Genomic DNA, 26,850 nt, shown 5'->3' with positions numbered 1-26,850 from the left:
CACAAAACTAAAAGACAACCAACTGAACAGGAGATGTTTGCAAATGGCAGATCCAATAAACGGTTAGTATCTAAAATACATGAAGAACTGATACAACTCAACACCCTCCCCCAAAATAGTCCAGTTAAAAAATGGGCAGAAGACATAAACCTCAAAATCAATGAAATATCCAGCATTAAGAAAATAATTGTATATTAACTTAATTGAATGTTAAACATTCCTTAAATTGACAACTGTGAAGACTCCATAGTAATATAGATTAATATTTACAAAATAAAGTCAAATGTAAAGAATGGAGCAGGAAAACTCTCATATAAGCTATGATTGCAACTGTATACAAATACAAAAGGACAAAGTTAAAACGGAGTGTAGAAAAATGAAAATAGCTATATTAGCATGGTAAATTATGGATATTCTTTTAAAAATTTTTTAAATCATTTTTAAATCATTTTTATTGACATATAATGTATTATTTGCCCCAGGGGTAGAGGTCTGTGATTCATCAGGCTTACACACTTCACAGTACTCATCATAGCACATACCCTCCCCAGTGTCCATAACCCAACCACCCTCTCCCTACCCCCCCACATCCCCCAGCAACCCTCAGTTTGTTTTGTGAGATTAGGAGTCTCTTATGGTCGGGGCCCCTGGGTGGCTCAGTGGGTTAAGCCTCTGCCTTTGTCTCAGGTCATGATCTCAGGGTCCTGGGATCGAGCCCCATGTCGGGCTCTGCTCAGTGGAGAACCTGTTTCCCCCCTCTCTCTCTGCCTGCTTCTCCTTTTTGTGAGCTCTCTTTCTCTATCAAATAAATAAAATCTTAAAAAAAAAAGAGTCTATTATGGTTTGTCTCCCTCCTGATCCCATCTTGTTTCATTTTTTCCATCCCTACCCCCCATAACCCCCCCGCCCCCGCCGCCTCTCAAATTCCTCATATCAGGGAGATTATGATAATTGTCTTTCTCTGATTGACTTATTTTGCTCAGCATAATACCCTCTAGTTCCATCCACGTTGTTGGAAATGGCAAGATTTCATTTATCATTTTTTAATTAATTTTTTAGTGTTCAGTTAGCTAGCATATAGTTACATCATGAGATTGTGTTGAAGTGTTCAATGATTCATTAGTTGCATATTCAATAACTAAAATTGTATTTAGAGTTTTCTAGGGTGGTTCACCACCCCTCAGACTTTTCATCCCACATGTGAAATATCTTTTTTTTTTTAAAGTTTTATTTATTTATTTTGACAGAGAGAGATCACAAGTAGGCAGCGAGGCAGGCAGAGAGAGAAGGGGAAGCAGGCTCCCTGTGGAGCAGAGAGCCCGATGTGGGGCCTGATCCCAGGACCCTGAGACCATGACCTGAGCTGAAGGCAGAGGCTTTAACCCACTGAGCCACCCAGGTGCCCCGTGAAATATCTTTTTTTTTTTAAGATTTTATTTACTTATTTGACAGACAGAGATCACAAGTAGGCAGAGAGGCAGGCAGAGAGAGAGGAGGAAGCAGGCTCCCCGCTGAGCAGAGAGCCCGATGCGGGGCTCAATCCCAGGACCCTGGGATCATGACCTGAGCCGAAGGCAGAGGCTTAACCCACTGAGCCACCCAGGCGCCCCCGTGAAATATCTTTTTAAAAAATTTTTACTGAGGTATAGTTGACACAAGTATAAGTATACAATGTGATGATTTGATTAGGTATATGTATACGTTGTGAAAGAGTTCTAATCATTGATTTAATTAACATATTCATCACCCTTTTTTTAGTGAGAATACTTAAGTTCTATTCTCTTAGCAAAATTTAGTTATATAACCTAGTATAACTGTAATCAGCTATAGCCACTATATAATACTTTAGATCTTCAGACCTTTTTCATTTTATAACTGAAAATTTGTACCCTTTTACCAACCTCTCCCCATTTCCCCTACCCTAAAGTCCCTCCCAACCACTATTCTACTCTCTGTTTCTATGGTTTAACTTTTTTTTTTTCCAGATTCTACATGTAAGTGATAACATGAAATATTTGTCTTTCTTTGTCTGGTTTATTTCACCTAGCATACTAATCCTCCAGCTTCATCCTTGTCGCAAATGGCAGGATGTCTCTCTTTTTATGGCTGAATAATATTCCATCGTGTACCTATACCATATTTTCTTTGTCCATTCATCAGTAAATGGATACTTAGGTTGTTTCCTTACCTTGGCTATTGTGGATATTGCTGCAGTGAACATGGGAGTAGAGATATCTCTTTTAAATAAGGACATAGGATTGCTGGATCATATAGTAGTCTAATTTAGATTTCTTGAGAAACCTCCATACTGTTTTCTGTGGTAACCCTACTACCATTTTACATTCCCACCAACAGTGTACCGTGTTTCCCTTTTCTCCACATCTTCACTAGCATTTGTTATCCCTTGTCTTTTTGATGACACCAACTCTAATAGTTATGAGATGATATCTTGCTGTGGTTTTGATTTGCATTTTCCAGATGATTAGTAGTGTTGAGTACCTTTTCTTCTACCTGTTGACCATTTGTATATCTTTTTTAAAAGATTTATTTATTTATTTGAGAGAGAGAGAGCATCGTCAGGGGGAGGGGCAGAGGGAGAGAGGATAGAATCCTCAAGCAGACTCCCAGCTGAGCATGGATCCCAGCCTGGGCCTTGATATCACAACCCTGAGATCATGACCTTGAGCCAAAATCAAGAGTTGAATGCTTGGGGCACCTGGGTGGGTCCGTTGGTTAAGCATCTGCCTTCTGCTCAGGTCATGATCCCAGGGTCCTGGGATCGAGCCCCATATTGGGGTCCCTGCTCAGTGGAGAGCCTGCTTCTCTCTCTCCTGCTCCCCCTGCTTGTGCTTGCTCTCTTTATGTTAAATAAATAAAGAAAATCTTAAAAGAAAATCAAATGCTTCAGTGACTGAACCATCCAGGTGCCCCTGTATGTCTTCTTTGGAAAAATGTCTGTTTGGGTCCTTTGCCCATTTTAAATGTTCCTCCTCCTCCTCCTCCTCCTCCTCCTCCTCCGTCTTCTGCTTCTGCTTCTGCTTCTGCTTCTACATCTTCTTCTTTTTCTTTCTTTCTTTCTTTCTTTTTTTTTTTTACTATTGAGTTGTAGGAGTTTTTTGTAGATTTTGGATATTAACCCTCTATTAGAATATGTGGTTTACAAATATTTTCTCCCATTCTGTAGGTTTCCTTTTAACTTTGTTGATGGTTTCTGTGAAATTTCTAATATGGGGAAAGAAGAGAGAATATTGGTTTCCACTTAATCTGTAACTTAAAGCTGATTTAGACAGATCATAAGATGAACTTAGAACTTAACTAGAGAGGGTGTTGTATTTTGGTTGTCTAAAAAAATGCAATTTTTTGTTTTTTTCTAGAGGTGATTTAGAAAAATTAAGGTCAAAATAGAGATATCTCTGTAATTTTATTATTTCTTTTCAACTTTTAGGTACAAAATTATGCTGATGCGCTAAACTGGTACTATTATTCTCTGAGATTTTATACAGCTGATCAAACAGATCTGGACTTGGCCAAGCTGCGGAGGAACATGGCTTCCTGTTACCTGCATTTGAAACAACTTGATAAGGTCCTTTCATTTATCTTTTTTCAAAGGCAGGAAGTGTTATGTGTAGTGGTGGAGAGATAGATAGTTTGGTGTGTCTTCTTGGCTACGAGGTTAAGATGTCTGAGAGTTACTTCATATAAGATAAGCTCAAATTGGTATTTTTCTGATTTGTACATGGTAAACATGACCGATTGGGACTTCCCGGAAAGAGAGAATTGGAAAAACCATTAATTCCATTACTTACTGGCTTTTTTGGGTACCCTCTTCTGAAAAGTAATAGATCATTGGAACTTCTGAACAAAGTTGTCTGCTACTAACCATCTGCAATATTGTCCTTTGAAGCAGACTAAATTATAAGACACACTTAGATTGGTCAAACATTCAGTGTGGAAAACTCAGATAAGATGGTCATTCTTTTACGTACTGAGTTACCTGTTGCCTGTCCAACTGCTTTAGAAAATGTTTAGCAACATTTCAAAAACATTTCTGATTGTTTTTGATTCAAAAAACATTTCTTTTTTTTTAAAAGATTTTATTTATTTATTTGAGAGACAGAGATCACAAGTAGGCAGAGAGGCAGGCTGAGAAAGGAAGAAGCAGGCTCCCTGCAGAGCAGAGAGCCCAATGCGGGGCTCGATCCCAGGACCCTGAGACCATGACCTGAGCCGAAGGCAGAGGCTTAACCCACTGAGCCACCCAGGCGGCCCTCAAAAAACATTTCTGATTCAAAAAACATTTCTGATTGTTTTTCAGAACAAAATTCTAGGAGGTGAATGAGATAAAAACTCACTTAAGCATGAAGCCATTCATACATCCCAGAGCAATTGGGGCATTTCTTGTTTTGGGTATCATGTAGTATGCACTTAAGTGGGGAATGGTATTGGCTTGTGGAAGGACAAGTGAGAAGGACAAGTATGGACCCAGATAAAATGTGAAGGCTTTTATTGGTTTTTAGGTTTTAATGACAAGTTTAGGGTAAAATATATAATTACTATTTGTCATTCCAGACATTTTCTTTTGAGTTTTTGTTTACTTTGAAGGGTTGTCTATTTGACTAAATACTTCAAATTTTCTTTCAATGGAAAATTTACCATTTAGTTTGTATAATAAAAATTTATAGTTCTAGAAGAGAAGCTAAAATGTTACTTAGATCATGATATTTCAGCACAGCCTAGCATTTAAGTGTTTCAGAAAGATAGGTGACACTACTGTTTAAAGACCTGAAAAAAAAGATTATTGCACAGATTTCATTACTTAATTCATTATATTTCTGCATAGGATGCTATTAACTATTTCAGAAAGATAGTTGCTTACTGCTTACTTAAAGACATAAAGATGGTGATCAGAAAGTTACTGTAACTTTGATAATTTATGTTGGCTTGGTAGTTTGGGAAGGACCTGGACTTAGAGACAGACATGCCATTTGGATGAATGCATTTTCAGGCCAAGGAAAGGTATCTTTTCTGCTGTCTGTTCAACTAATGGAGATAGAGTACAGCCCAAGACACTGCGATAGTCTCTGAGGTTACAGACATGAGCAAGACATAGTTGCCTTTGACTCAACCAAGAAGCTAGCCTCAGGGTATCCTAACAGGCAGATCTTTAAAGATTTTATTTATTTATTTGAGAGAGAGAGAGACAGTGCACACATGAGTGGGGAGTGGGTGAGGGACAAAGGGAGAGGGAGAAGCAGACTCCCCATTGAGCAGGAAGCCTAACTTGAGGCTTGATCCTAGGACCCTGAGATCATGACCTGAACCAAAGGTGGATGCTTAACCAGCTGAGCCACCCAGGCATCCCAAGAATATGAGGCTGTATTTAAGAGTGGTGGTCAGGGATAGGGGTTCAGGCTGGGGTGCAGTTACTAGAACTGAAGTGAGTAGATACAGTCTTTCAAGACTTGAAGCAGTGCTGTGTCTTTTTAAGTAGTCTCTATACCCAGTGTGGGGTTTGAACTCATGATGCTGAGATCAAGAGTCACATGCTCCACTGACTGGGCAAGCCAGGCACCCTGAAACACAGTGCTGCTTCTTCTTTTTTTAAATTAATTATTATTAACATATAATGTGTTATTTGCCCCAGGGGTACAAGTCTGTGAATCATCAGGCTTATACTTTTCATAGCACTCACCATATCACATACCCTCCCCAATGTCCATAACCCTACCACCCTCTCCCTACCCTCCCACCCCCCAGAAACCCTCAGTTTGTTTTATGAGACTGAGAGTCTCTTATGGTTTGTCTCCCTCCTGATCCCATCTTGTTTCATTTTTTCCTTCCCTACCCCCGAAATCCCCACCCTGCCTCTCAGATTCCTCGTATCAGAGAGATCATATGATAATTGTCTTTCTCCAATTGACTTATTTCACTCAGCATAATACCCTCTAGTATTATGGCAAATATGTATTTGCATCCATGTCATTGCATATGGCAGGATTTCATTTCTTTTGATGGCTGCATAGTATTCCCTTGTGTGTGTGTGTGTGTGTGTGTGTGTGTGTGTGTGTGTGTGTGTGTACACATACATACATACCACATTTTCTTTATCCATTCATCCATTTATCCATTCATCTGTTGATGGACATCTAGGTTTTTTCCATAGTTTGGTTATTGCGGACATTGCTGCTATAAATATTTGGTTGCACGTGCCCCCTCGGATCACTACATTTGTATCTTTAGGGTAAATACCCAGTAGTGTGATGGCTGGGTCTTAGGGTACCTCTATTTTCAACTTTTTGAGGAACCTCCATGCTGTTTTCCAGAGTGGCTGCACCAATTGCATTGCCACCAACAATGTAGGAGGGTTCCCCTTTTTCTGCATCCTCTCCAACATCTGTTGTTTCCTGACTTGTTAATTTTAGCCATTCTGAAACCGTGCTTCTTAAGTCTCCTCTAATTAATGTCAGGTTTGATCTTAGAGCCTAATATAATTTGGAATTCAAAGCCTATAATTTGGAGTTCAAATGATATTAGTAGTGAGAAGGGGAAGAGGAGAGCAGGAAACCAGGCATGTCCTAAGAGTGTATATACAATGTATGATTCTGTCATTTAAGGCCAGATTTGTGGTGAAGCCCAAAGTTATTCTCAGTAAGCTTGAGGTAACCTTTTTGATCACTGTTAGTGTATTTTTCTTTTTCATCCTTCCTGTCTTGAACTTAGCAGACAATTACTTGGTACCCTCCATATGTAAGGAATACTTTCCTATGCACTAAGGAGGGTGAAAAGAAATTATACAGTCCATTATATTTTACTGTTTTACTATTCCCACCTTCCCTTGTTAATTTTCATTGTCTGTTTTTTTTCACTCCTTCCCTTGAGCTATTTGAATACTGTTCAGAATAAATTATGAAACCACATTTACTGGATCTGCTAAAATTGCATGGTTTTTCAGCTAGGTAGTCAATAAAACTGACTCTTATTAACTTTCTGTCATACTCTTCACAATGGTGATTCCAAAGTTTGTTGTCCTTAAGCCATGATGCCTTACCCTTCCCGTTAGCAAAAAACTTTATCTTCTAGTTTTCTGAATCTGTAGCCACTTATATAAACTGCACCAACTTCTCCTTTCTTTACCCTTCCTTTCTTCTTTTAATCTCTTAGAAGGAACTTTCTCTGGGGACCTTCTTTATAAATCTCAACTCTAACTCTTTAATATTTCTCTCTCAACTGTTTCTTTCCCCATCACTACAATTATTTTGACATCTGCTTAATTCAAAAACTCTCCTTCAGTCTTGTCATCCTACTCAAATTACAGTTCTCTCTTTGTCCTTCCTTTCACCAAACTTTTTAAGCTAAAGTTATGGCTGATATTTTTTCAGTGTCCACTTATTAAAAAATATGTATTGACTATCTACTATACGTTTAGTACTGTCCTAGGCATTGGAATATAGTAATGAACAAAATAGACAAAAACACCTAAACACATGGGGTTTATCATTCTACTAGGAGAGACAGAAAATCAAAAGATGAATATTATGGTATATTACATAGGTCAGCGAAATTTCTGTGAAGAATTACATAGTAAATATTTCAGGTTTTCTACACCATACAGTCTCTGTTTTAAGTATTCAAGTCTGCCATTGAACCATGAAAACAGCCATAGTCTAATAAAACTTTATTCTAGTTTATATACCTGACTTAGCCCCCTATCAGATTGCAACCTTGAGACAGAAACCATATCTTATCTTTATTTTCCCTGACAGCTGGCATAGAGCTTAATGTTTAGTCATAGAGACTCAATAAACACCTGTCAGTTTCTTGTGATTAAAGGAATTGCATTTTTTCATGCTGTTTCTTTCCTTGCTACTGTGGATAATTGGAAACTAAAAATGATGAAGATCTATGTTTGTTTATCAGAACTGAAGGAGATTATACTATTTTAGAAATCACTGCATTATTCTCTTCTGTAACTCAGTTCCTTTCCTTTGGCAAGAAGGAAATACATTTTGTTTTATTCTGCTTTGAAATAAAATATTAAATCATAAGTCAGAAGTTAATTTGGGTGGGTTAAAGGAGTTGGAGAATGAATTCCTCTGAACTCTTAGTAGATTATGTTACAGATTCATTGGTTCATACATTTAGCAACATCCCTTTGAGATAACAATGCTAGATATAGGTAATTTCTTTAGTTTATTTTCAAAGTCATATAAATGTAAATTTTTCATTGCCATTATCCATTGAGAGTATCTCCAGTACTTTATATCAGACAATATTAAACTATGTAGTTTCATAGATATCATCTCTGCCTTTGGGGAGTTTATAGTACCTTAAGTCTGGTATCTTAATTTTATTACATTATTTTTGAGAATTTTTAAGTGTTTGGTTTGTGTAAGTCAGGCTTGTATAGACAGACTTAGTATAGGGGAAATGAGCTTGGGTTCTATGTATAGGATCACAACTTCATATAGTCGGATTTTGCTGTAAATAATAATAAAACCTTAATTTTCATTAAGAGATAATGGATTGTTTTAACTGTGATAAAGTTAATGGTAATGCACAGCTATGCACTCTTTAACTCAGAGATCTCGTCCTCAGCTTACAACTGCAATTTAGCTACATGAAGTGTTGTTAGTACTACTATAGATTGATAAAATAAAGCACGATTTCGAAGCTCGCTGTGGTGATAAGACTTACAACGGTTACAAGATAAGACTATTTATAGAATATTTATATGACCTAAAGTGAAAACCACCGTGTCTCATGTGTTGGTTTTATATTGGTTCTGCTCACCATATGGAGTTCTAAAAATCATGTCTTTTCATTGTAGGACTGAAAATGACCTTGTGATCAGAAGTAAACTAGTAATGTTCACTAGGTGGCACTGTGGCCTTTGTTTCTATTATAACAGCTTGTCATTGATTTTGTGATGCTTTGGCAGGTGTAGCCATTACCACAATATTTTAGTCAACTAAAAGCACCAAATTTTTCACATATTCTGCTGCTAAGCCATATTTCATCTATTCTGCTCTTGTGTACTTGTTTTGGGGGATCCAAGTATGGGACATTTTATTATTCCCTCTTTGTCTTCATCTTATTCGAATGGGCTCATCATTTCAGCCTATTGAGGTCTCTTCAGATCTGACTCTGCCTTCTAACATATTATTTACTCTTTTAGCTTCAGGTCATATGTATACTCAATCAGTATTCACAAAGGTCCTCATCTACAGATTCCGATTCTAAATTCATATGATATATGCCACACAATTTGATACTCAATGATATACTTTAAATTTGCAGTTATGTTGTACATGTAAATCTTCTTTCCACAAAAATATTTTAAGCTTAACTGCAGAAATGATCATGTATTCTACTTATTCTATAATACCAGGTATAGATTAGGCATTCAGTAAATACTTGTTGACTTAAAACCTCAGTTACGGTATTTTTATGGTATAGCTATATGAAGAATGAGCCACAACTGACTTCATCTCATGATTACTTAAGTGCTTTCTTTTACATCCATATATGGAATATTTCTAAAAGTGTGTGTAGTCACCCTGTATTCTGCCCTGCTTACAGCATACTTACAGTGTGTTGTGTAGGACTAGGGGGCAACACTTTTGAAGGAGGATATTAACAAATTCTTAATATGCCAAGGGGAAGGCACTCAGGATGGTGAGAGCCCTCAAACCATCTTATTTGAAGAATAAAGGAAATATGGATGTTAAACTTGGAAAGTGGAAGATTTAGGAGGAACGTGATAGCTTCCTCCTAATATTTGAATGACTATCAAGGAGTAAAAGAATTAAATTTATTCCGTGCGTATTTCCATGGGTGAGACTTACAAGGAGTGAGATTTCAGGTCATCATAAGGAAACTCTAATGATTAGACCTTTCCAAAACTGAAATGGATTTTCTTTCCTTTTTAAAAAAATATTTATTTATTTATTTATTTATTTATTTATTTATTTATTTATTTGACAGAGATCACAAGTAGGCAGAGGCAGGCAGAGAGAAAGGAGGAAGCAGGCTCACTGTGGAGCAGAGAGCCTGGTGCAGGGCTTGATTCCAGGACCCTGGGGTCATGACGTGAGCCGAAGACAGAGGCTTTAACCCACTGAGCCACCCAGGTGCCCCTGAAATGGATTTTCTTAAAATATAGTAAACTCCCTCTCCCTGAAGTGATTTAAGCAGAGTCTGACTACTTGGTGTGAATGTTATGAAGAACGTTCAAGCATCAGAAGCATTTTTTTTGACTAAGAATTTTAAGATATCTTCTAACCATATTGTTCTAAGATATTATAATCTGGTAAAATCTATAGTAATCAGATTTTTTTGGCATTCATAAATTTATAGGTTATTGAATTATAGAACTAAAGGGACACTTATAAATCATAATTTACTTTAAAAACTCAAATTTATTAAAATATAATTTACACTAAAATATCCTCATTTTAAATGTACAGTTAAGTAATTTTGGCAAATATATACCCCAGAATACCCACTACCTCAATCTAGATACAGAATATTTTATTTTTTTTTTTAAAGATTTTATTTTATTTATTTGACAGAGAGAAATCACAAGTAGTTGGAGAGGCAGGCAGAGAGAGAGGAGGAAGCAGGCTCCCTGCCAAGCAGAGAGCCCCATGTGGGACTCGATCCCAGGACCCTGAGATCATGACCTGAGCCGAAGGCAGCGGCTTAACCCACTGAGCCACCCAGGCGCCCCGAATATTTTAATTATCTTAGAAGATTCCCTTGTGTTTCCCCATGTACATTCTCAGCCCCAGGTAGTAACTAATGCAGTTTCTATCACTATCGATTACATTTATCTTTCCTGGGATTTCATATACATGTGCTTTTGGGTTTATTTTGTTTTATTTTGGGTTTTTTTTTTTTTTTGATCTGACTTCTTTTAGTCATCATCATGTTTTAGAAAATCACTTGTGTTCTTGCATATATCAATAGATTGTTCCTATTTATTCCTGAATAGTATTCCATTGTATGGATGGACAGCAATTTGTTTATTCATTCATCTGTTGATGGACATTTTGATTTTTCCAGTTTGAGATTATGAATAATGCTACTCTTGAGCATTCAAGGTAGAAGTCTTTGTATGGATATTTGTTTCGATTTCTCTGGGGAAATGTGCAAATGTGGAATTGCTGGGTTATGTGGTAACGATATTTCTAAGTTTATAAGAAGTCACCAAACTGTTTCCCAAAGGAGTTGTACCATTTTATATTCCTGCCATCAATCAATGGTGACTGTGTCAGTTCATCCACATCCTTGCCAATACACAGTATATTCAGTCCTTTTAATTTCAATAGTCTAGTAGGTGTGTTGTAGATTTATTTTAATAAAGTCAAATTTATTCTATTTTTCTTTTATGGCTTGTTTATGTGTCCTTAGAAATCTTTGCTTGCCCCAATATGGAAGAATTTATCTTCTACGCTTTTTTTCACTTTTGATACCGATAGCATTCCCAATGAGCTTGGTTGTACCTTTCTGTGCTTTTTTTCTAGACATTTTATAGTTTTAGCTGTTTTTATTTATTTTATTTATTATTAAAGATTTTTAGTTATTTGAGAGAGAGAAAGTGGGCCAGCAAGAGAGAGCATGAGTGGAGGCAGGGGCAGAGGGAGAAGCAGACTCCCCGCTGAGCAGGGAAGTCGATTTGGGCCTCTGTCCTAGGACCCCGGGATAGTGACCTGAGCTGAAGGCAGCCGTTTAACTGACTGAGCCACCCAGGCACTCCAAGTTTTAGCTGTTTTTAGACTTATGATCCATTTTGAGATAATGCGTGTGTGTCTGTGTATTTGTGTGTACATATGCATATGAGAGAGAGAGAGAAAGGTGAAGGTTCATTTTTCCCCATATAGGTACCATGTTATTCTAGTACCAGTATTGAAAGACTGTCCTTACCCAGTTGAGTTGTCTTGGCACCTTTGTCAGATATCTAGAGATCATAAACACTGGGGTTTGCTTCTATACTCCATTCTGTTCTGTTGATTCTTTATATCTATCCTCATGCCTCACTGTCTTGATTGTTGTAGTATTATAGTAAGTCTTAAAATCAAGCTAGTTAGTCCTCAGCTTTGTTCTTTTTTTAGACTCTTTTGGCTGCTTTAAGTCTTTTGTATTTTCTTTTTTTTTTTTTAAAGATTTTATTTATTTATTTGACAGAGAGAAATCACAAGTAGAATGGAGAGGCAGGCAGAGAGAGAGAGAGGGAAGCAGGCTCCCTGCTGAGCAGAGAGCCCGATGCGGGACTCGATCCCAGGACCCTGAGATCATGACCTGAGCCGAAGGCAGCGGCTTAACCCACTGAGCCACCCAGGCGCCCAAGTCTTTTGTATTTTCACATAAATTATAAAATCAGCTTGTCAATTACTACAAAAATGGTGGGATTTTTATTGGGATTGTATTGAATCTTTAGGTCAATCTAAGAAACAGTTAACATCTTAACAGAATTATATTCAAATTCATTAACACAGTGTAGCATTCTATTTATGTCTTAATTTCCCTCAGTTTCCAGCATAAAAATCTGCACATATTTTAACTTTATCCCAGAGAATTCATGTTTTTGATGATAGTATAAATAGTCTTACTTGATAAATTTCAATTTCCAGTAGGTCATTGTTAGCATATAGAAATAAAATTGATTTTTAAAAATTATGGTAAAATATACCGTCTTGACCATTTAGGTTTAAAGATTTTATTTATTTATTTGAGAGAGAGGGAGTAAGAGAGAGAACACGAGCAGGGGCAGAGGCGGAGGGAAAGGAAGAGGGAGAATCAGACTGCCCTGCTGAGCAGGGAGCCTGAGTCAGGGCTGGATCTAAGGATCCTAGGATCATGACCTGAGCTGAAGGCAGTTGCTTAACTGTGAGCCAACCAGGCGCCCCTTAGGCATTTCGATGTACGTTCTGTGACATTAATACATACACAATATTCTGTATCCATCTCCAGAATTCTTTTCATCATGTAAAACTGACACTCTGTCCCTATTAAACAATAACTCCTTTCTCCCCTCAACGCCTACCCCTTGGCAACCAGAATTCTATGTTCTGTTCCTATGGCTTTGACTGCTTTAGATACCTCATATAAGTGAACTCATACAACACTTGTTCATTTCTGGCTAGCTTATACCACATAACGTAATGTCCTCAAGGTTCGTCCATGTTGTAGCATATATCAGAATTCCCTAACTTTTTAAGATTAAGTAATATTCCACTGTATGTATGTTACCACTTTTTGTTTATCCACTCATCTGTGGACAGACCATTGGGTTGCTCCTACCTTTTAGCTTTTGTGAATAAAATTGCTATCAATTGGGTATACAAGTATCTGAGTACCTGTGTTCAGTTCCTTTGTGTATATACCTAGGAGCAGAATTGTGGGATTATATGGTAATTCTGTATTTAACATTTTGAGGAACAGCCACTGTTTTACATTATGGCTGTGTCATTTTACATTCCTACCAGAAAGCACAAGTGCCCCAGTTTCTCCACATCCCATGCAATAGTTTTTATTTTCTAGTTTTTTGATAATACCCATACTAATGTGTATGAAATTATTTCTTGTATTTTTTATTTGCATTTCCCTAATGAGCACTGATTTGAGCATCTTTTCATGCGCTTATTGGTCATTTGTATATCTTTGGAGACATTCCAAGTCTTTCTGCCCATTTTTTAGATTGGGTTATTTTTTAGTTGTTGAGTTGTAGGAGCCCTTTTATATTCTGGATATGGGGACGCCTGGGTGGCTCAGTCCGTTAAGCATCTGCCTTTGGCTCAGGTCATGATCCCAGGGTCCTGGGATCAAGTCCTGCATCAGGTTCCTTGCTCAGCTGGGAGCCTGCTTCTCCCTCTGCCTGCTCTGCCTGCTGCTCCCCCCACTTGTGCTCTCTCTCTCTGACAAATAAACAAAATCTTTAAAAGAAAATATTCTGGGGCGCCTGGGTGGCTCAGTGGGTTAAGACGCTGCCTTCGGCTCAGGTCATGATCTCAGGGTCCTGGGATTGAGTCCCATGTCGGGCTCTCTGCTCAGCGGGGAGCCTGCTTCCCTCTCTCTCTCTCTCTGCCTGCCTCTCAGTGTACTTGTGATTTCTCTCTGTCAAATAAATAAATAAAATCTTTAAAAAAAAAAAGAAAATATTCTGGATATGAACTTACTATCAGTATATGATTTGCAAATATTTTCTCCCATTTTGTGGATTGTCTTTTCCCTTTCTTGATAGTGTCCTTTGAAACACTAACATTTTGGGGGTGCCTGGGTGGCCCAGTGGGTTGGGGCCTCTGCCTTCTGCTCAGGTCATGATCTCAGGGTCCTGGGATTGAGCCCCTCATCCAACTCTCTGCTCAGCAGGGAGCTTGTTTCCATCTCACTCTCTGCTGGCCTCTCTGACTACTTTTGATCTGTCAAATAAATAAATAAAATCTTTAAAAAAAAAAGAAAATATTCTGGATATGAACTTACTATCAGTATATGATTTGCAAATATTTTCTCCCATTTTGTGGATTGTCTTTTCCCTTTCTTGATAGTGTCCTTTGAAACACTAACATTTTGGGGGTGCCTGGGTGGCCCAGTGCGTTGGGGCCTCTGCCTTCTGCTCAGGTCATGATCTCAGGGTCCTGGGATTGAGCCCCTCATCCAACTCTCTGCTCAGCAGGGAGCTTGTTTCCATCTCACTCTCTTCTGGCCTCTCTGACTACTTTTGATCTGTCAAATAAATAAATAAAATCTTTTAAAAAAGAAGAAACACTAACATTTTGTAATTTCTATGAAGTCCAAATATCTTTTTTATTTTGGTGTCTGTGCTTTTGGTGTCATATCCAAGAAATCACCACCAAATTCACTGTCATGATTACCCTTAAGTTTTCTAAAACTTAAAATTGTAGCTTTTCTGTGTAGGTCTTTGATCCCAGTTTGAGTTACTTTTTATATAAGGGGTAAGGTAAGGATCTGACTTCATTATTTTACATGTGGATATCCTGTTTTCCTTACATCATTTGTTGAAAAGACTGTCTCCTTCCATTGAATGGTCTTGGCACCCTAGTCAAAAATCATTTGAACATATTTGTGAGGGGTTATTTCTGGGCTTTGTATTCTATGTATGTCTGTCCTTATGCAAGTATCACACTGTTTTGATTACTGTAGCTTTGTACTAAGTTTTGAAATTAGGAAGTGTGAGTCTTCCAAATTTGTTCTTTTCTTCTACGGTATTTTTTGGCTACTCAGGGTCCCTTCAAATTACATATGAATTTTAGGCTTTTTCTGTTAATTTCGGTATAAAACAAAACAAATGGCATTGAGATTTTCATAGGGATTGCATTGATCTCTTTGGTTGTCTTCTTTTTTTTTTTTAAGATTTTATTTATTTATTTGACAGAGAGAAATCACAAGTAGATGGAGAGGCAGGCAGAGAGAGAGAGAGGGAAGCAGGCTCCTCATTGAGCAGAGAGCCCGACATGGGACTCGATCCCAGGACTCTGAGATCATGACCTGAGCCGAAGGCAGCGGCTTAACCCACTGAGCCACCCAGGCGCCCCCGGTTGTCTTCTTTTTTAAAGAATATTTTTCATTCTGGAAAATATATATGATTTTCCATTCTTCTTAACTTTAAAATTTTCCCTCCTTTTAACTTTTAAAAATGTTTCCTATGTTCTTTTCACATTATTGGCTGTATTTATTTACTTTCATATTTCTTTTTGTTAGTCTTAATTTCTGAAATGATTTTTTTCTCATTTTTTCTGAGATCTAATACCTCATTTCTGATTTTTTCTAATTTTGATTTATGCCATTCTTTTATATTTTGTATCATTTTCTTGATGTCTTTTATCTCATTTTGAAATGGTTGGTTATAGTTTTGACCTTTTTAAGTTGAAGTATAATTAAGATACAATGTTACATTATCTTAAGGTGTATAGCATATTGATTCAACATTTCTATAATTATTCAGTACTCACTGTGATAAGTGTAGACACCATCTGTTGCCATACAACTTTATTACAATACTATTGACCATATTTCCTATGCTGTACTTTTCATCACCATGACTTATTTATTTTATAACTGGAAGTTTATACCTCTTAATTGAATTTATCTATTTTGTGTATTCCCCCACCTACCTCCTTTGATAACCACCAGTTTCTTAGTATTTCAGAGTCATTTTATTCTATAGATTTCACATATAAGTGAAATCATATAGTATTTGCCTTTCTCTGACTGACTTCACTTAGCACAATACCCTTTATGTCCATTCATGTTGTTAGAGATGGCAAGATCACATTCTTTTTATGGCTGAGTAGTATTCCACTGTATATATGTATATATACCACTTTATCCATTTATCTCTCACTGGGCATTTTGGTTGCTTCCATACCTTGCCTATTGTAAATAATACTGTGGTAAACATAAGGGTGCTTATAACTTTTCACAAATTCGTGTTTTTGTTTTATTTAGGTAAATACCCAGCAGTGGAACTACGTGATCATATGGTATTACTATTTTTAATTTGATGAAACTCTATACTGTTTTCCACAGTGGCAGTACCAGTTAACATTTCCACCAACAGTGCATGAGGGTTTCCTTTTCGCCACATCCTTGCCAAAACTTGTTATTTCTTGTCTTTTTAATAGTAGCCATTATAACAGATGTGAGGTAATATCTCATAGTGGTTTCGATTTTCATTTACCTGACAATTAGTGATGTTGAGTTATCTTTTCACGTGTCTGTTGGCCAGTTGCGTGTGTTCTTTGGAAAATATCTATTCAGGTTTTCTTCCCATATTTAAAAATTGAATTGTTTGGGGGTACCTGGGTGGCTTAGTCGGCTAAACCTCTGCCTTCAGGTTCAGGTTATGATCCTGGGGTCCTGGGGTTGAGCCCCACATCGGGCTCCCTGCTCAGCGGAAACCCTGCCTCTCCCTCTCCCTCTGCTCCCCCGGCTTGTGCTGTCTAAATAAAATTTTTAAAAATACATGAAAAATAAAAATTGAATTATATGTTTCTTTGGTGTTGAGTTGTTTAAGTTCTTTATATATTTTATACAACCCTATATCACTGGCAGGTATCTTCATATTCAGTAGGTTGCCTTTTTGTTTTGTTGATGGTTTTCCTTTGCTGTGCAGAAGCCTTTTATTTTGGTGTAGTCCCAATAGTTTATTTTTGCTTTTGTTTCCCTTGCTTGACCAGACACATCCATAAATATCATTGCTGAGGCTGATGTCTAAGAGATTACTGCTTATGTTTACTTTTAGGAGTTTAATGATTTCAGGTCTCGTATTTTGGTCTTCAATCCATTTTTTTCTTATTTTTTGAATATAGTGTAAGAAAATGGTTCAGTTTCATTCTTTTTATTTTTTTAAAGATTTTATTCATTTATTTGACAGACAGAGATCACAAGTAGGCAGAGAGGGAGGCAGAGAGAGAGGAGGAAGCAGGCTCCCTGCCAAACAGAGAGCCCAGTGCAGGGCTCGATCCCAAGACCCTGGGATCATGACCTGAGAGGAAGGCAGAGGCTTTAACCCACTGAGCCACCCAGGCGCCCCTCATTCTTTTTATTTTTATTTTTATTTTTTTTAATTTAATTTAATTTAATTTATTTTTTTTAAGATTTTTATTTATTTGACAGACAGAGATCACAAGTAGGCAGAGAGGCAGGCAGAGAGAGAGGAGGAAGCAGGCTCCCCACTGAGCAGAGAGCCCGACGCGGGACTCGATCCCAGGACCCCGAGATCATGACCCGAGCTGAAGGCAGCGGCTTAACCCACTGAGCCACCCAGGAGCCCCCCCTCATTCTTTTTATATAGCTATTCAGTTTCACAGCATCATTTATTGAAGAGACTGTTTTTCCCCATTGTATATTCTTGCCTCTTTTGTCATAGATTAATTGAATATACAGGTATGGATTTCTTTCTGGATGTTATATTGTTATATTGATCTATTTCTGTATTTGTGCCAGTACCATACTGTTTTGATTACTATAGTTTTGTGGTATCTCTTCAAATCTAGGATTATGATATCTCTATCTTTGATCTTCATTCTTAAGATTGCCTTGGTCATTTGGGATCTTTTATGATTCCATACAAAATTCCATATAAGATAATTGGTTCTAGTCCTATGAAAAATGCTACTATTATTTTATTGATGGTTGACATTGAATTTTAGATTACTTTGGGTAGTATGCACATTTTAATGAAATTAATTTTTCCAACCCATGAGTGTGGTATATATTTCCATTTGTCATCTTTGATTTATTTCATCAATGTCATAGATTTTAGACCATAGATCTCTCACCTCCTTCTTAAATTTATTCCTAGGTATTCTCTTCTTTTGGTGTAATTATAAATGGGATTGTTCTCTTTTTTCAAGTTTTTATTTAAATTCCAGTTAGTTAACATACAGTGTAACATTAGTTTCACATGTACAATATAGTGATTCAGCACTTCCTACTACACCCAGTGTTCATATCACAAGTGCACTCCTTAATTGCCATCACCTGTGTAACCCATCCTCCCACCCATCTCCCCTCTAATAATCCTCAGTTTGCTGTCTAAAGTTAAGAGTTGTTTCTTGGTTTGCCTATCCCTCTCTTTATTTTCACTTTGCTCATTTGTTTTGTTTCTTTTTTTTCTAGAGAGTGAACATGCGCGTGCGCACGCGCACACACACACACACAATGGGTGGGGCAGAGGGAAAGGGAGAGAGAGAATCTTAAATTTTTTTATTTTAATTTTTTAATTTTTTATTTTTTATAAACATATATTTTTATCCCCAGGGGTACAGGTCTGTGAATCGCCAGGTTTACACACTTCACAGCACTCACCAAAGCACATACCCTCCCCAATGTCCATAACCCCACCCCCCTTCTCCCAACCCCCCTCCCCCCAGCAACCCTCAGTTTGTTTTGTGAGATTAAGAGTCACTTATGGTTTGTCTCCCTCCCAATCCCATCTTGTTTCATTGATTCTTCTCCTACCCACTTAAGCCCGCATGTTGCATCACCACTTCGTCATATCAGGGAGATCATATGATAGTTGTCTTTCTCTGCTTGACTTATTTCGCTAAGCATGATACGCTCTAGTTCCATCCATGTTGTCGCAAATGGCAAGATTTCATTTCTGTTGATGGCTGCATAGTATTCCATTGTGTATATATACCACATCTTCTTGATCCATTCATCTGTTGATGGGCATCTAGGTTCTTTCCATAGTTTGGCTGTTGTGGACATTGCTGCTATAAACATTCGGGTGCACATGCCCCTTTGGATCACTACGTTTGTATCTTCAGGGTAAATACCCAGTAGTGCAATTGCTGGGTCATAGGGCAGTTCTATTTTGAACATTTTGAGGAACCTCCATGCTGTTTTCCAGAGTGGTTGCACCAGCTTGCATTCCCACCAACAATGACAGATGCTGGTGAGGATGTGGAGAAAGGGGAGAGAGAAAATCTTAAGAAGACCCTTAAGCAGGGCTCAATCTCATGACACAGGGGTCAGTCTTAAGACACTGACATCATGACCTGAGCAGAAACCTGAGAGTTGGTTGCTTAACTGACTGAACCATCCAGGTGCCCCCATCTGTATTTCTTCCTTAGAGAAATGACTGCTTATGACTTCTGCCCATTTTTGCTTGGATGATGTGTTTTTCAGGTGTTGAATTTTATTCTGTTCTTCTGTACATATTTTGGATACTAACCCTTTATTGGATATGTCATATGCAAATATCTTCTCCCATTCCATAGGTTGCCTTTTAGTTTTGTTGATTGTTTTCTTCGCTCTGCAGAAGCTTTTAATTTTGATGAAGTCCCAGTAGTTTATTTTGCTTTTGTTTCCCTTGCCTCCAGGGACATATCTAGAAAGAAGTTTCTATGGCCAGTGTCAAAGAGGTTACTGCCTGTGTTCTCCTCTAGGATTTTGATGGTTTCGGGTCTCAGATTAAGGTCTTTCATCCACCTTGAATTTATTTTTGTGTATGGTGTAAGAAAGTGCCACGGTTTGATTCTTCTACATGTCGTTGTCCAGTTTTCCCAGTACCGTTTGTTGAAGAGGCTGTCTTCTGTCCCATTGCATAGTCTTTCATGATTTATCAAAGAATAGTTGACCATATAGTTGTGGGTCCATTTCTGGGTTTTCTATTCTGTTCCATTGATTTAAATGTCTTATTTTTGTGCCAGTGCAATACTGTCCTGATGACTACAGCTTTGTAATATAACCTGAAGTCCGGAATTCTGATGCCTCCAGCTTTGATCTTCTTTTTCCAGGTTGCTTTGGCAATTTGGGGGTCTCTGGTGGTTCCATACAAATTTTAGGATTGTTTGTTCTAGCTCTGGGAAAAATTCTGGTGGTGTTTTGATTTAGGGATGTATTAAGTATGTAGGTTGTTTTGCATAGTACAGACATTTGAACAGTATTTGTTCTTCCAATCTGTGAACATTCCCCATTCCTTTATTTCACCAATTTCTTTCATCAGGATTTTATATTTTTCAGACTACAGATCTTTTACATCCTTGGTTAAGTTTATTTCTAGGTATCTTACAGTTTTTGGTGCAATTATAAATGGGATCAATTCTGTAATTTCTCTTTCTTCTGTCTCAATGTTAGTGTATAGAATGCAACTGATTTCTGTATGCTGATTTTGTATCCTGTGACTTTACTGAACTTGTGTATCAATTCTAGCAGCTTTTTAGTGGAGTCGTCCAGATTTTCTATATAGAGTATCATAGAGTATCATGCCATCTGCAAGTAGTGGAAGTTTGACTTCTTCCTTGATGATTTAGATGCCTTTTATTTCTTTTTGTTGTTGATTGCTGAGGCTAGGTCTTCCAGGACTATGTTAAATAACAGTGGTGAGAGCGGACAACCCTGTCTTATTCCTAACCGTAGAAGAAAAGCTCTCAATTTTAACCTTTTGAGGATGATTTTCACTGTGGGTTTTCCATATAGCCTTTTTAATGTTGAGGTATGTTCCCCCTAACCTACTTTGTTGAGCGTTTTTATCATGAATGGATGTTGTATTTTGTCAAATGCTTTTTCTGTATCTATTGAGAGGATCATTTTTTTATTATTTCTTTTATTAATGTGGTGTATCACATTGATTGATTTGTGAATACTGAACCCCTGTTGCAGCCCAGAATAAATCCCACTTGATCATGGTGAATGCATTCTTTCAGTGTACTATTGGATTCAGTTTTGTTAGTATTTTATTGAGAATTTCTACACCCATATTCATCAGGGATATTGGCATCAGTTTTTCTTTTTCAGTGGAGTCTTTATATGGTTTTGGTATTAGGGTAATACTGGCCTCATAGAATGAATTTGGCAGTTTTCTTTCCTTTTCTGTTTTTTGGAATAGTTTGAGAAGAATAAGTATTAATTCTTCTTTAAATGTTTAGTAAAGTTCGCCTGTGAAGCCATCTGGCCCTGGACTTTTTGTTTGTTGGGAGATTTTTGATGGTTGAACCAATTTCTTTACTAGTTATGAGTCTGCTCAAGTTTTCTATTTCTTCCTGTTTCAGTTTTGGTAATTTTATGTTTCTTGAAATTTATCCATTTATTCTAGGTTGTCCCAATTTGCTGGCATTTTCATATATTCCTTTGTATTTCTGTGGTTTTGGTTGTTATTTTTTCTCCCTCATTTCTAATTTTATTTTGGTTCTCTCTCTTTTTTTTGTTATGTCTGCCTAAAGGTTTATCAATTTTGTTTACCTGTTCAAAGAACCAGCTCTTGGTTTCAGTGATCTTTTGTATTTTTTTTAAGACTCTATTTCATTTATTTCTGCTTTAACCTTTACTACACTACTACTATAGCTTCCTTCTACTAGCTTTAAGCTTGTTTTTTCTTTTTCTTTTTTTAAGCTCTGTTAAGTATGTTCATTTGAGATGTTTCTTGTTTCTTGAGGCCTGTATTGCTATAAACTTCATTTGAGAACCTATTGTGCTGCATTCCAGAGTTAGCACCCTTCTGTTTTCATTTTTGTCTCTGTGTATTTTTTGATTTCCTATTTGATTTCTTGGTTGACCCATTTGTTGTTTGGTATCATGTCATTTAGCTTTTACATGTTTTTTTCTCTAGATTTCATCTTAATTGATACCGAGTTTCATATTGTTGTGGTTTGAAAAAATGCTTCATGTGATTTAATCCTCTTTAATTTATTAAGACTTTTTTATTGTGCTACCATGCGCTCTATCCTGGAGAAAATTCCATGTGCACCTGGGAAGAATGTGTATCCTGCCAGCTTTGGATGGAATGTTCTGTATAAATTTGTTAGGACCTTCTGGTCTAATGGATCATTTAAAGCCACTGTTTTCTTACAGATTTTCTGTCTGGATGATCTATTGATTGATGTAAATGTTGTCTTTAAGTCCCCTACTCTTTTGTAATACTGTCACTTTCTCCCTCTATATCTCTTAACATTTGCTTTATGTATTTAGGTGCTCCTTTATTTTTGCGTATATATTTACAATTGTTATAGTTGGATTGATCCCTTTATTATTATCTGGTGACCTTTTTTGTCTCCTGCTACAGGCTTTGTTTTAAAGTCTGTTTTATCTGATACAAGTATTACTACACCAGCTTTTATTTGCACTTTCATTTGTGTGAAGTATCTTTTTCCATCCCTTCACTTTCAGTCTTTGTTGAGTTTTTATAGGCAAATACAGATGGGTCTGTATTTTTTTTTAATCCATTCAGTCACCTTATGTCTTTTTTTTAAAAAGATTTTATTTATTTATTTGACAGATAGAGATCACAAGTAGGCAGAGAGGCAGACAGAAAGAGAGAGAAGCAGGCTCTCTGCTCAGCAGGCTCCCTGCTGAGCAGAAAGCCTGATGTGGGGCTCGATGCCAGGACCCTGAGATAATGACCCGAGCTGAAGGCAGAGGCTTAACCCACTGAGCCACCCAGGTGCCCCACCTTATGTCTTTTGATAGGAGCATTTAGTCTATTTCCATTTAAAGTAATTATTAAAAATATGTATATATTGCCATTTTTTTTTTCTGGCTGTTTTTATTGTTCCTTTCAGTTCTTTTTCTTTTGCCTTTTTTTTTTCCCTCTTTGCTTTAATGGACTTTTTTAATGTTATCTGGATTCCTTTTCTCTATTTTTTGTATCTGTTTTAGGGTTTTGATTTGTGGTTACTACTGCGTTCATATATAACATCTTATATGTATAGCAGTCTGTATCAAGTTGATGGTCACTTAACTTCAAACGCATGTTTAATTTTTAATTATTTTATTAACATGTAATGTATTATTAGCCCCAGGGGTACAGGTCTATGAATCATCAGGCTTACACACTTCACAGCTTTCACCATATCACACACCCTCCCCAATGTCCATAATCCAACCACCCTCTCCATAACCCCCGTCCCCCCAGCAACCCTGTTTGTTTTGTGAGACTACGAGTCTCTTAACGGTTTGTCTCCCTCCTGATCCCATCTGGTTTCATTTTTTTTCCTTTCCTACCCACAAGCCCCCGACTCTGCCTTTCAAATTCCTCATATCAGGGAGATCATATGATATTTGTCTTTCTCTGATTGACTTACTTCGCTCAGCATAATACCCTCTAGTTCCATCTACCTCATTGCAAATGGCAAGATTTCATTTCTTTTGATGGCTGCATAGTATTCCATTGTGTGTGTGTACCCCATCTTCTTTATCCATTCTTCTGTTAGGTTCTTTGTATAGTTTGGCTATTGTGGACATTGCTGCTATAAGTGTTCAGGTGCACGTGCCCCTTCATATTGCTACATTTGTATCCTTAGGATAAATACCCAGTAGTGTGATGGCTGGGTCATAGGGTAGCTCTATTTTCAACTTTTTGAGGAACCTCCATGCTGTTTTCCAGAGTGGCTGCACCAGCTTGCATTGCCACCGACAATGTAGGAGGGTTCCCATTTCTCCGCATCCTTTCCAACATCTGTCGTTTCTTGACTTGTTAATTTTAGCCATTCAACTAGTGTGAGGTGGTATCTCATTGTGGTTTTGGTTTGTATTTCCCTGATGTCGAGTGATGTTGAGCACTTTTTCATGTGTCTCTTGGCCACTTGGATGTCTTCTTTGTAGGAATGTCTGTTCATGTTCTCTGCCCCTTTCTTGATTGGATTATTTGTTCTTTGGGTGTTGTTTCATTAGTAATTTATAGATTTTGGATACTATCTCTTTATCTGACATGTCGCTTGTGAATATCTTCTCCCATTCTGTCAGTTGTCTTTTGGTTTTGTTGACTCTTTCCTTTGCTGTGCAAAAGCTTTTGATCTTGAAGTCCCAGTAGTTCATTTTTGCCCTTGCTTCCCTTGCTTCTGGCGATGTTTCTAGGAAGAAGGTGCAGCAGCTGAGGTCAAAGTGGTTGCTGCCTGTGTTCTCCTCAAGGATTTTGATGGATTCCTGTCTCACATTGAGGCCTTTCATCCATTTTTAGTCTATTTTTGTGTGTGGTATAAGGAAATGGTCCATTTTTCTGCATGTGGCTGTCCAGTTTTCCCAACACCATTTGTTGAAGAGACTGTCTTTTTTCCACTGAACATTCTTTTCTGCTTTGTTGAAGGTTAGTTGACCATAGAGCTGAGGGTCTCTTTCTGGGCTCTCTATTCTGTTCCATTGATCTATGTGTCTGTTTTTATGCCAGTACCATACTGTCTTGATGATGACAGCTTTGTAATAGAGCTTGAAATCTGGAATTGTGATGCCACCAACTTTGTGTTTTTTTTTTTTTCAACATTCCTCTCGCTGTTCGGGGTCTTTTATGGTTCCCTATACATTTTAGGATTATTTGTTCTATCTCTTTGAAAAAAATTGGTGATATTTTGATAGGGATTGCATTAAATGTGTAGATTGCTTTAGGTAGCCTAGACATTTTCACAATACTTCTTCCAATCCATGAGCATGGAACGTTTTTCCATTTCTTTGTGTCTTCCTCAATTTCTTTCATGAGTACGTTATAGGTTTCTGAGTACAGATTCTTTGCCAGTTTGGTTAGGTTTATTCCTAGGTATCTTATGGTTTTGGGTGCAGTTGTAAATGGGATTGACTCCTTAATTTCTCTTTCTTTTGTCCTGTTGTTGGTGTTTAGAAATGCAAGTGATTTCTGTGCATTGATTTTATATCCTGACACTTCACTGAGTACGAGTTCTAGCAGTTTTGGAGTGGAATCTTTTGGGTTTTCCACATAAAGTATCCTATCATCTGCAAAGAATGAGAGTTTGACTTCTTCTTTGCCAATTTGGATGCTTTTAATTTCTTTTTGTTGTCTGATTGGTCAGGCTAGGGCTTCTAGTACTGTGTTGAATAAAAGTGGTGATAATGGACATCCCTGCCGTGTTACTGACCTTAGCAGAAAAGCTCTCAGTTTTTCCCCATTGAGAATGATATTTGCTGTGGGTTTTCATAGATGGATTTGATGAAATTGAAGTATGTACCCTCTATCCCTATACTTTGAAGAGTTTTGATCAAGAAAGGATGCTATACTTTGTCAAAGCTTTTTCAGCATCTATTGAGAATATCATATGGTTCTTGTTCTTTCTTTTATTAATGTATTGTATCACATTGATTGATTTGCAGATGTTGAACCAACCTTGCAGCCCAGGCATAAATCCCACTTGGTCGTGGTGAATGATCCTTTTAATGTACTGTTGTATCCTACTGGCTAGTATTTTGGTGAGAATTTTCATATCTTTGTTCATCAAGGATATTGTCTGTAATTCTCTTTTTTGATGGGGTCTTTGTCTGGTTTTGGGATCAAGGTAATGCTGGCCTCATAAAATGAGTTTGGAAGTTTTCCTTCCATTTCTATTTTTTGGAACAGTTTCAGGAGAATAGGTATTAATTTCTTTAAATGCTTGGTAGAATTCCCCTGAGAAGTCATCTGGCCCTGGGCTCTTGTTGGGAGATTTTTGATGACTGCTTCAATCTCCTTACTGGTTACCGGTCTGTTCAGGTTTTCTATTTCTTCGTGGTTCAGTTTTGGTAGTTTATACAGTCTCTAGGAATGCATCCATTTCTTCCAGATTGTCAAATTTGCTTGCATATAGTTGCTCATAACATGTTCTTATAATTGTTTGTATTTCTTTGATGTTGGTTGTCAAATGCAGGTTTATTAAATCTTCCTTGTAACTGGTCCGTTCAGATTTTCTCTTTTTTCCTGATTCAGCCTTAGTAGGTTGTATGTTTTAAGGATTTATTCATTTTTTTCTAGATTTTTCAATTTGTTGTTATATAATTGTTCACAATAATCTTTTATGATTATTTGTATCTCTGTGATGTCAGTTTTCAAGTCAGTTTTATTTATAATTTTGTTTTAGTCCTCTCTTTTATTCTTGGTTAATCTAGGTAAAAGTTTGTCAATTTTGTTTATCTTTCCAAAATTCCAACTTCCATTTTCATTAATTTTTTTCTTTTGTCTTATTTCTATTTCATTTATTTTTGTTCTATACTTTATTATTTCTCTTCTGCTAAACCTGGGATTACTTTTTTCTTCTTTTTATAATTCCATGAGTTGTAAAGTTAGATTATTTATTTGAGATCTTCTTTTAATGTAGGTGTTTATCACTATAAACTTTCTGCTTAAGATTGTTTTTGATGCATCCCATAAGTTTGGATATGTTGTGTTTACATTTTGTTTTGTCACAAAATACTTGCAGATTTCCTTTTTGATTTCCTCTTTGGCCCATTGGTTATTCAGGAATGTGTTTTTCAACCTCCATGCATTTGTGAGTTTTTCATTTTTCCTCCTGTCATCTTTTTCTAGTTTTCTACCATTGTGTTTGGAAAAGATATTTGATATGATTTCAGTCTTCTTAAATTTGTTAAGGCTTGTTCTAGGGCCCAACATAAGATCTGTCCTGGAGA

The 26,850-nt window shown here is 37.1% G+C and overlaps 1 protein-coding gene across 2 annotated transcripts in view; it reads left to right on the top strand.

The window, feature by feature from the left end:
- The window catches only part of TEX11 (testis expressed 11), a 314,592-nt gene that overhangs the window by 156,466 nt on the left and 131,276 nt on the right, over positions 1–26,850 (top strand). For both annotated transcript variants that reach the window (XM_032331343.1, XM_032331342.1), the window contains exon 16: positions 3,446–3,583. In XM_032331343.1, the coding sequence (XP_032187234.1) occupies positions 3,446–3,583 (138 nt within the window). The remainder of the gene's footprint in view (positions 1–3,445; positions 3,584–26,850) is intronic.

This window comes from Mustela erminea, chromosome X (genome assembly GCF_009829155.1).
Source record: "Mustela erminea isolate mMusErm1 chromosome X, mMusErm1.Pri, whole genome shotgun sequence".
Classification (NCBI taxonomy): Eukaryota; Metazoa; Chordata; class Mammalia; order Carnivora; family Mustelidae; genus Mustela; species Mustela erminea.
The sequence above is the reverse complement of the archived record's forward strand: the minus strand, read 5'-3'. Positions and strand labels throughout refer to the sequence as shown.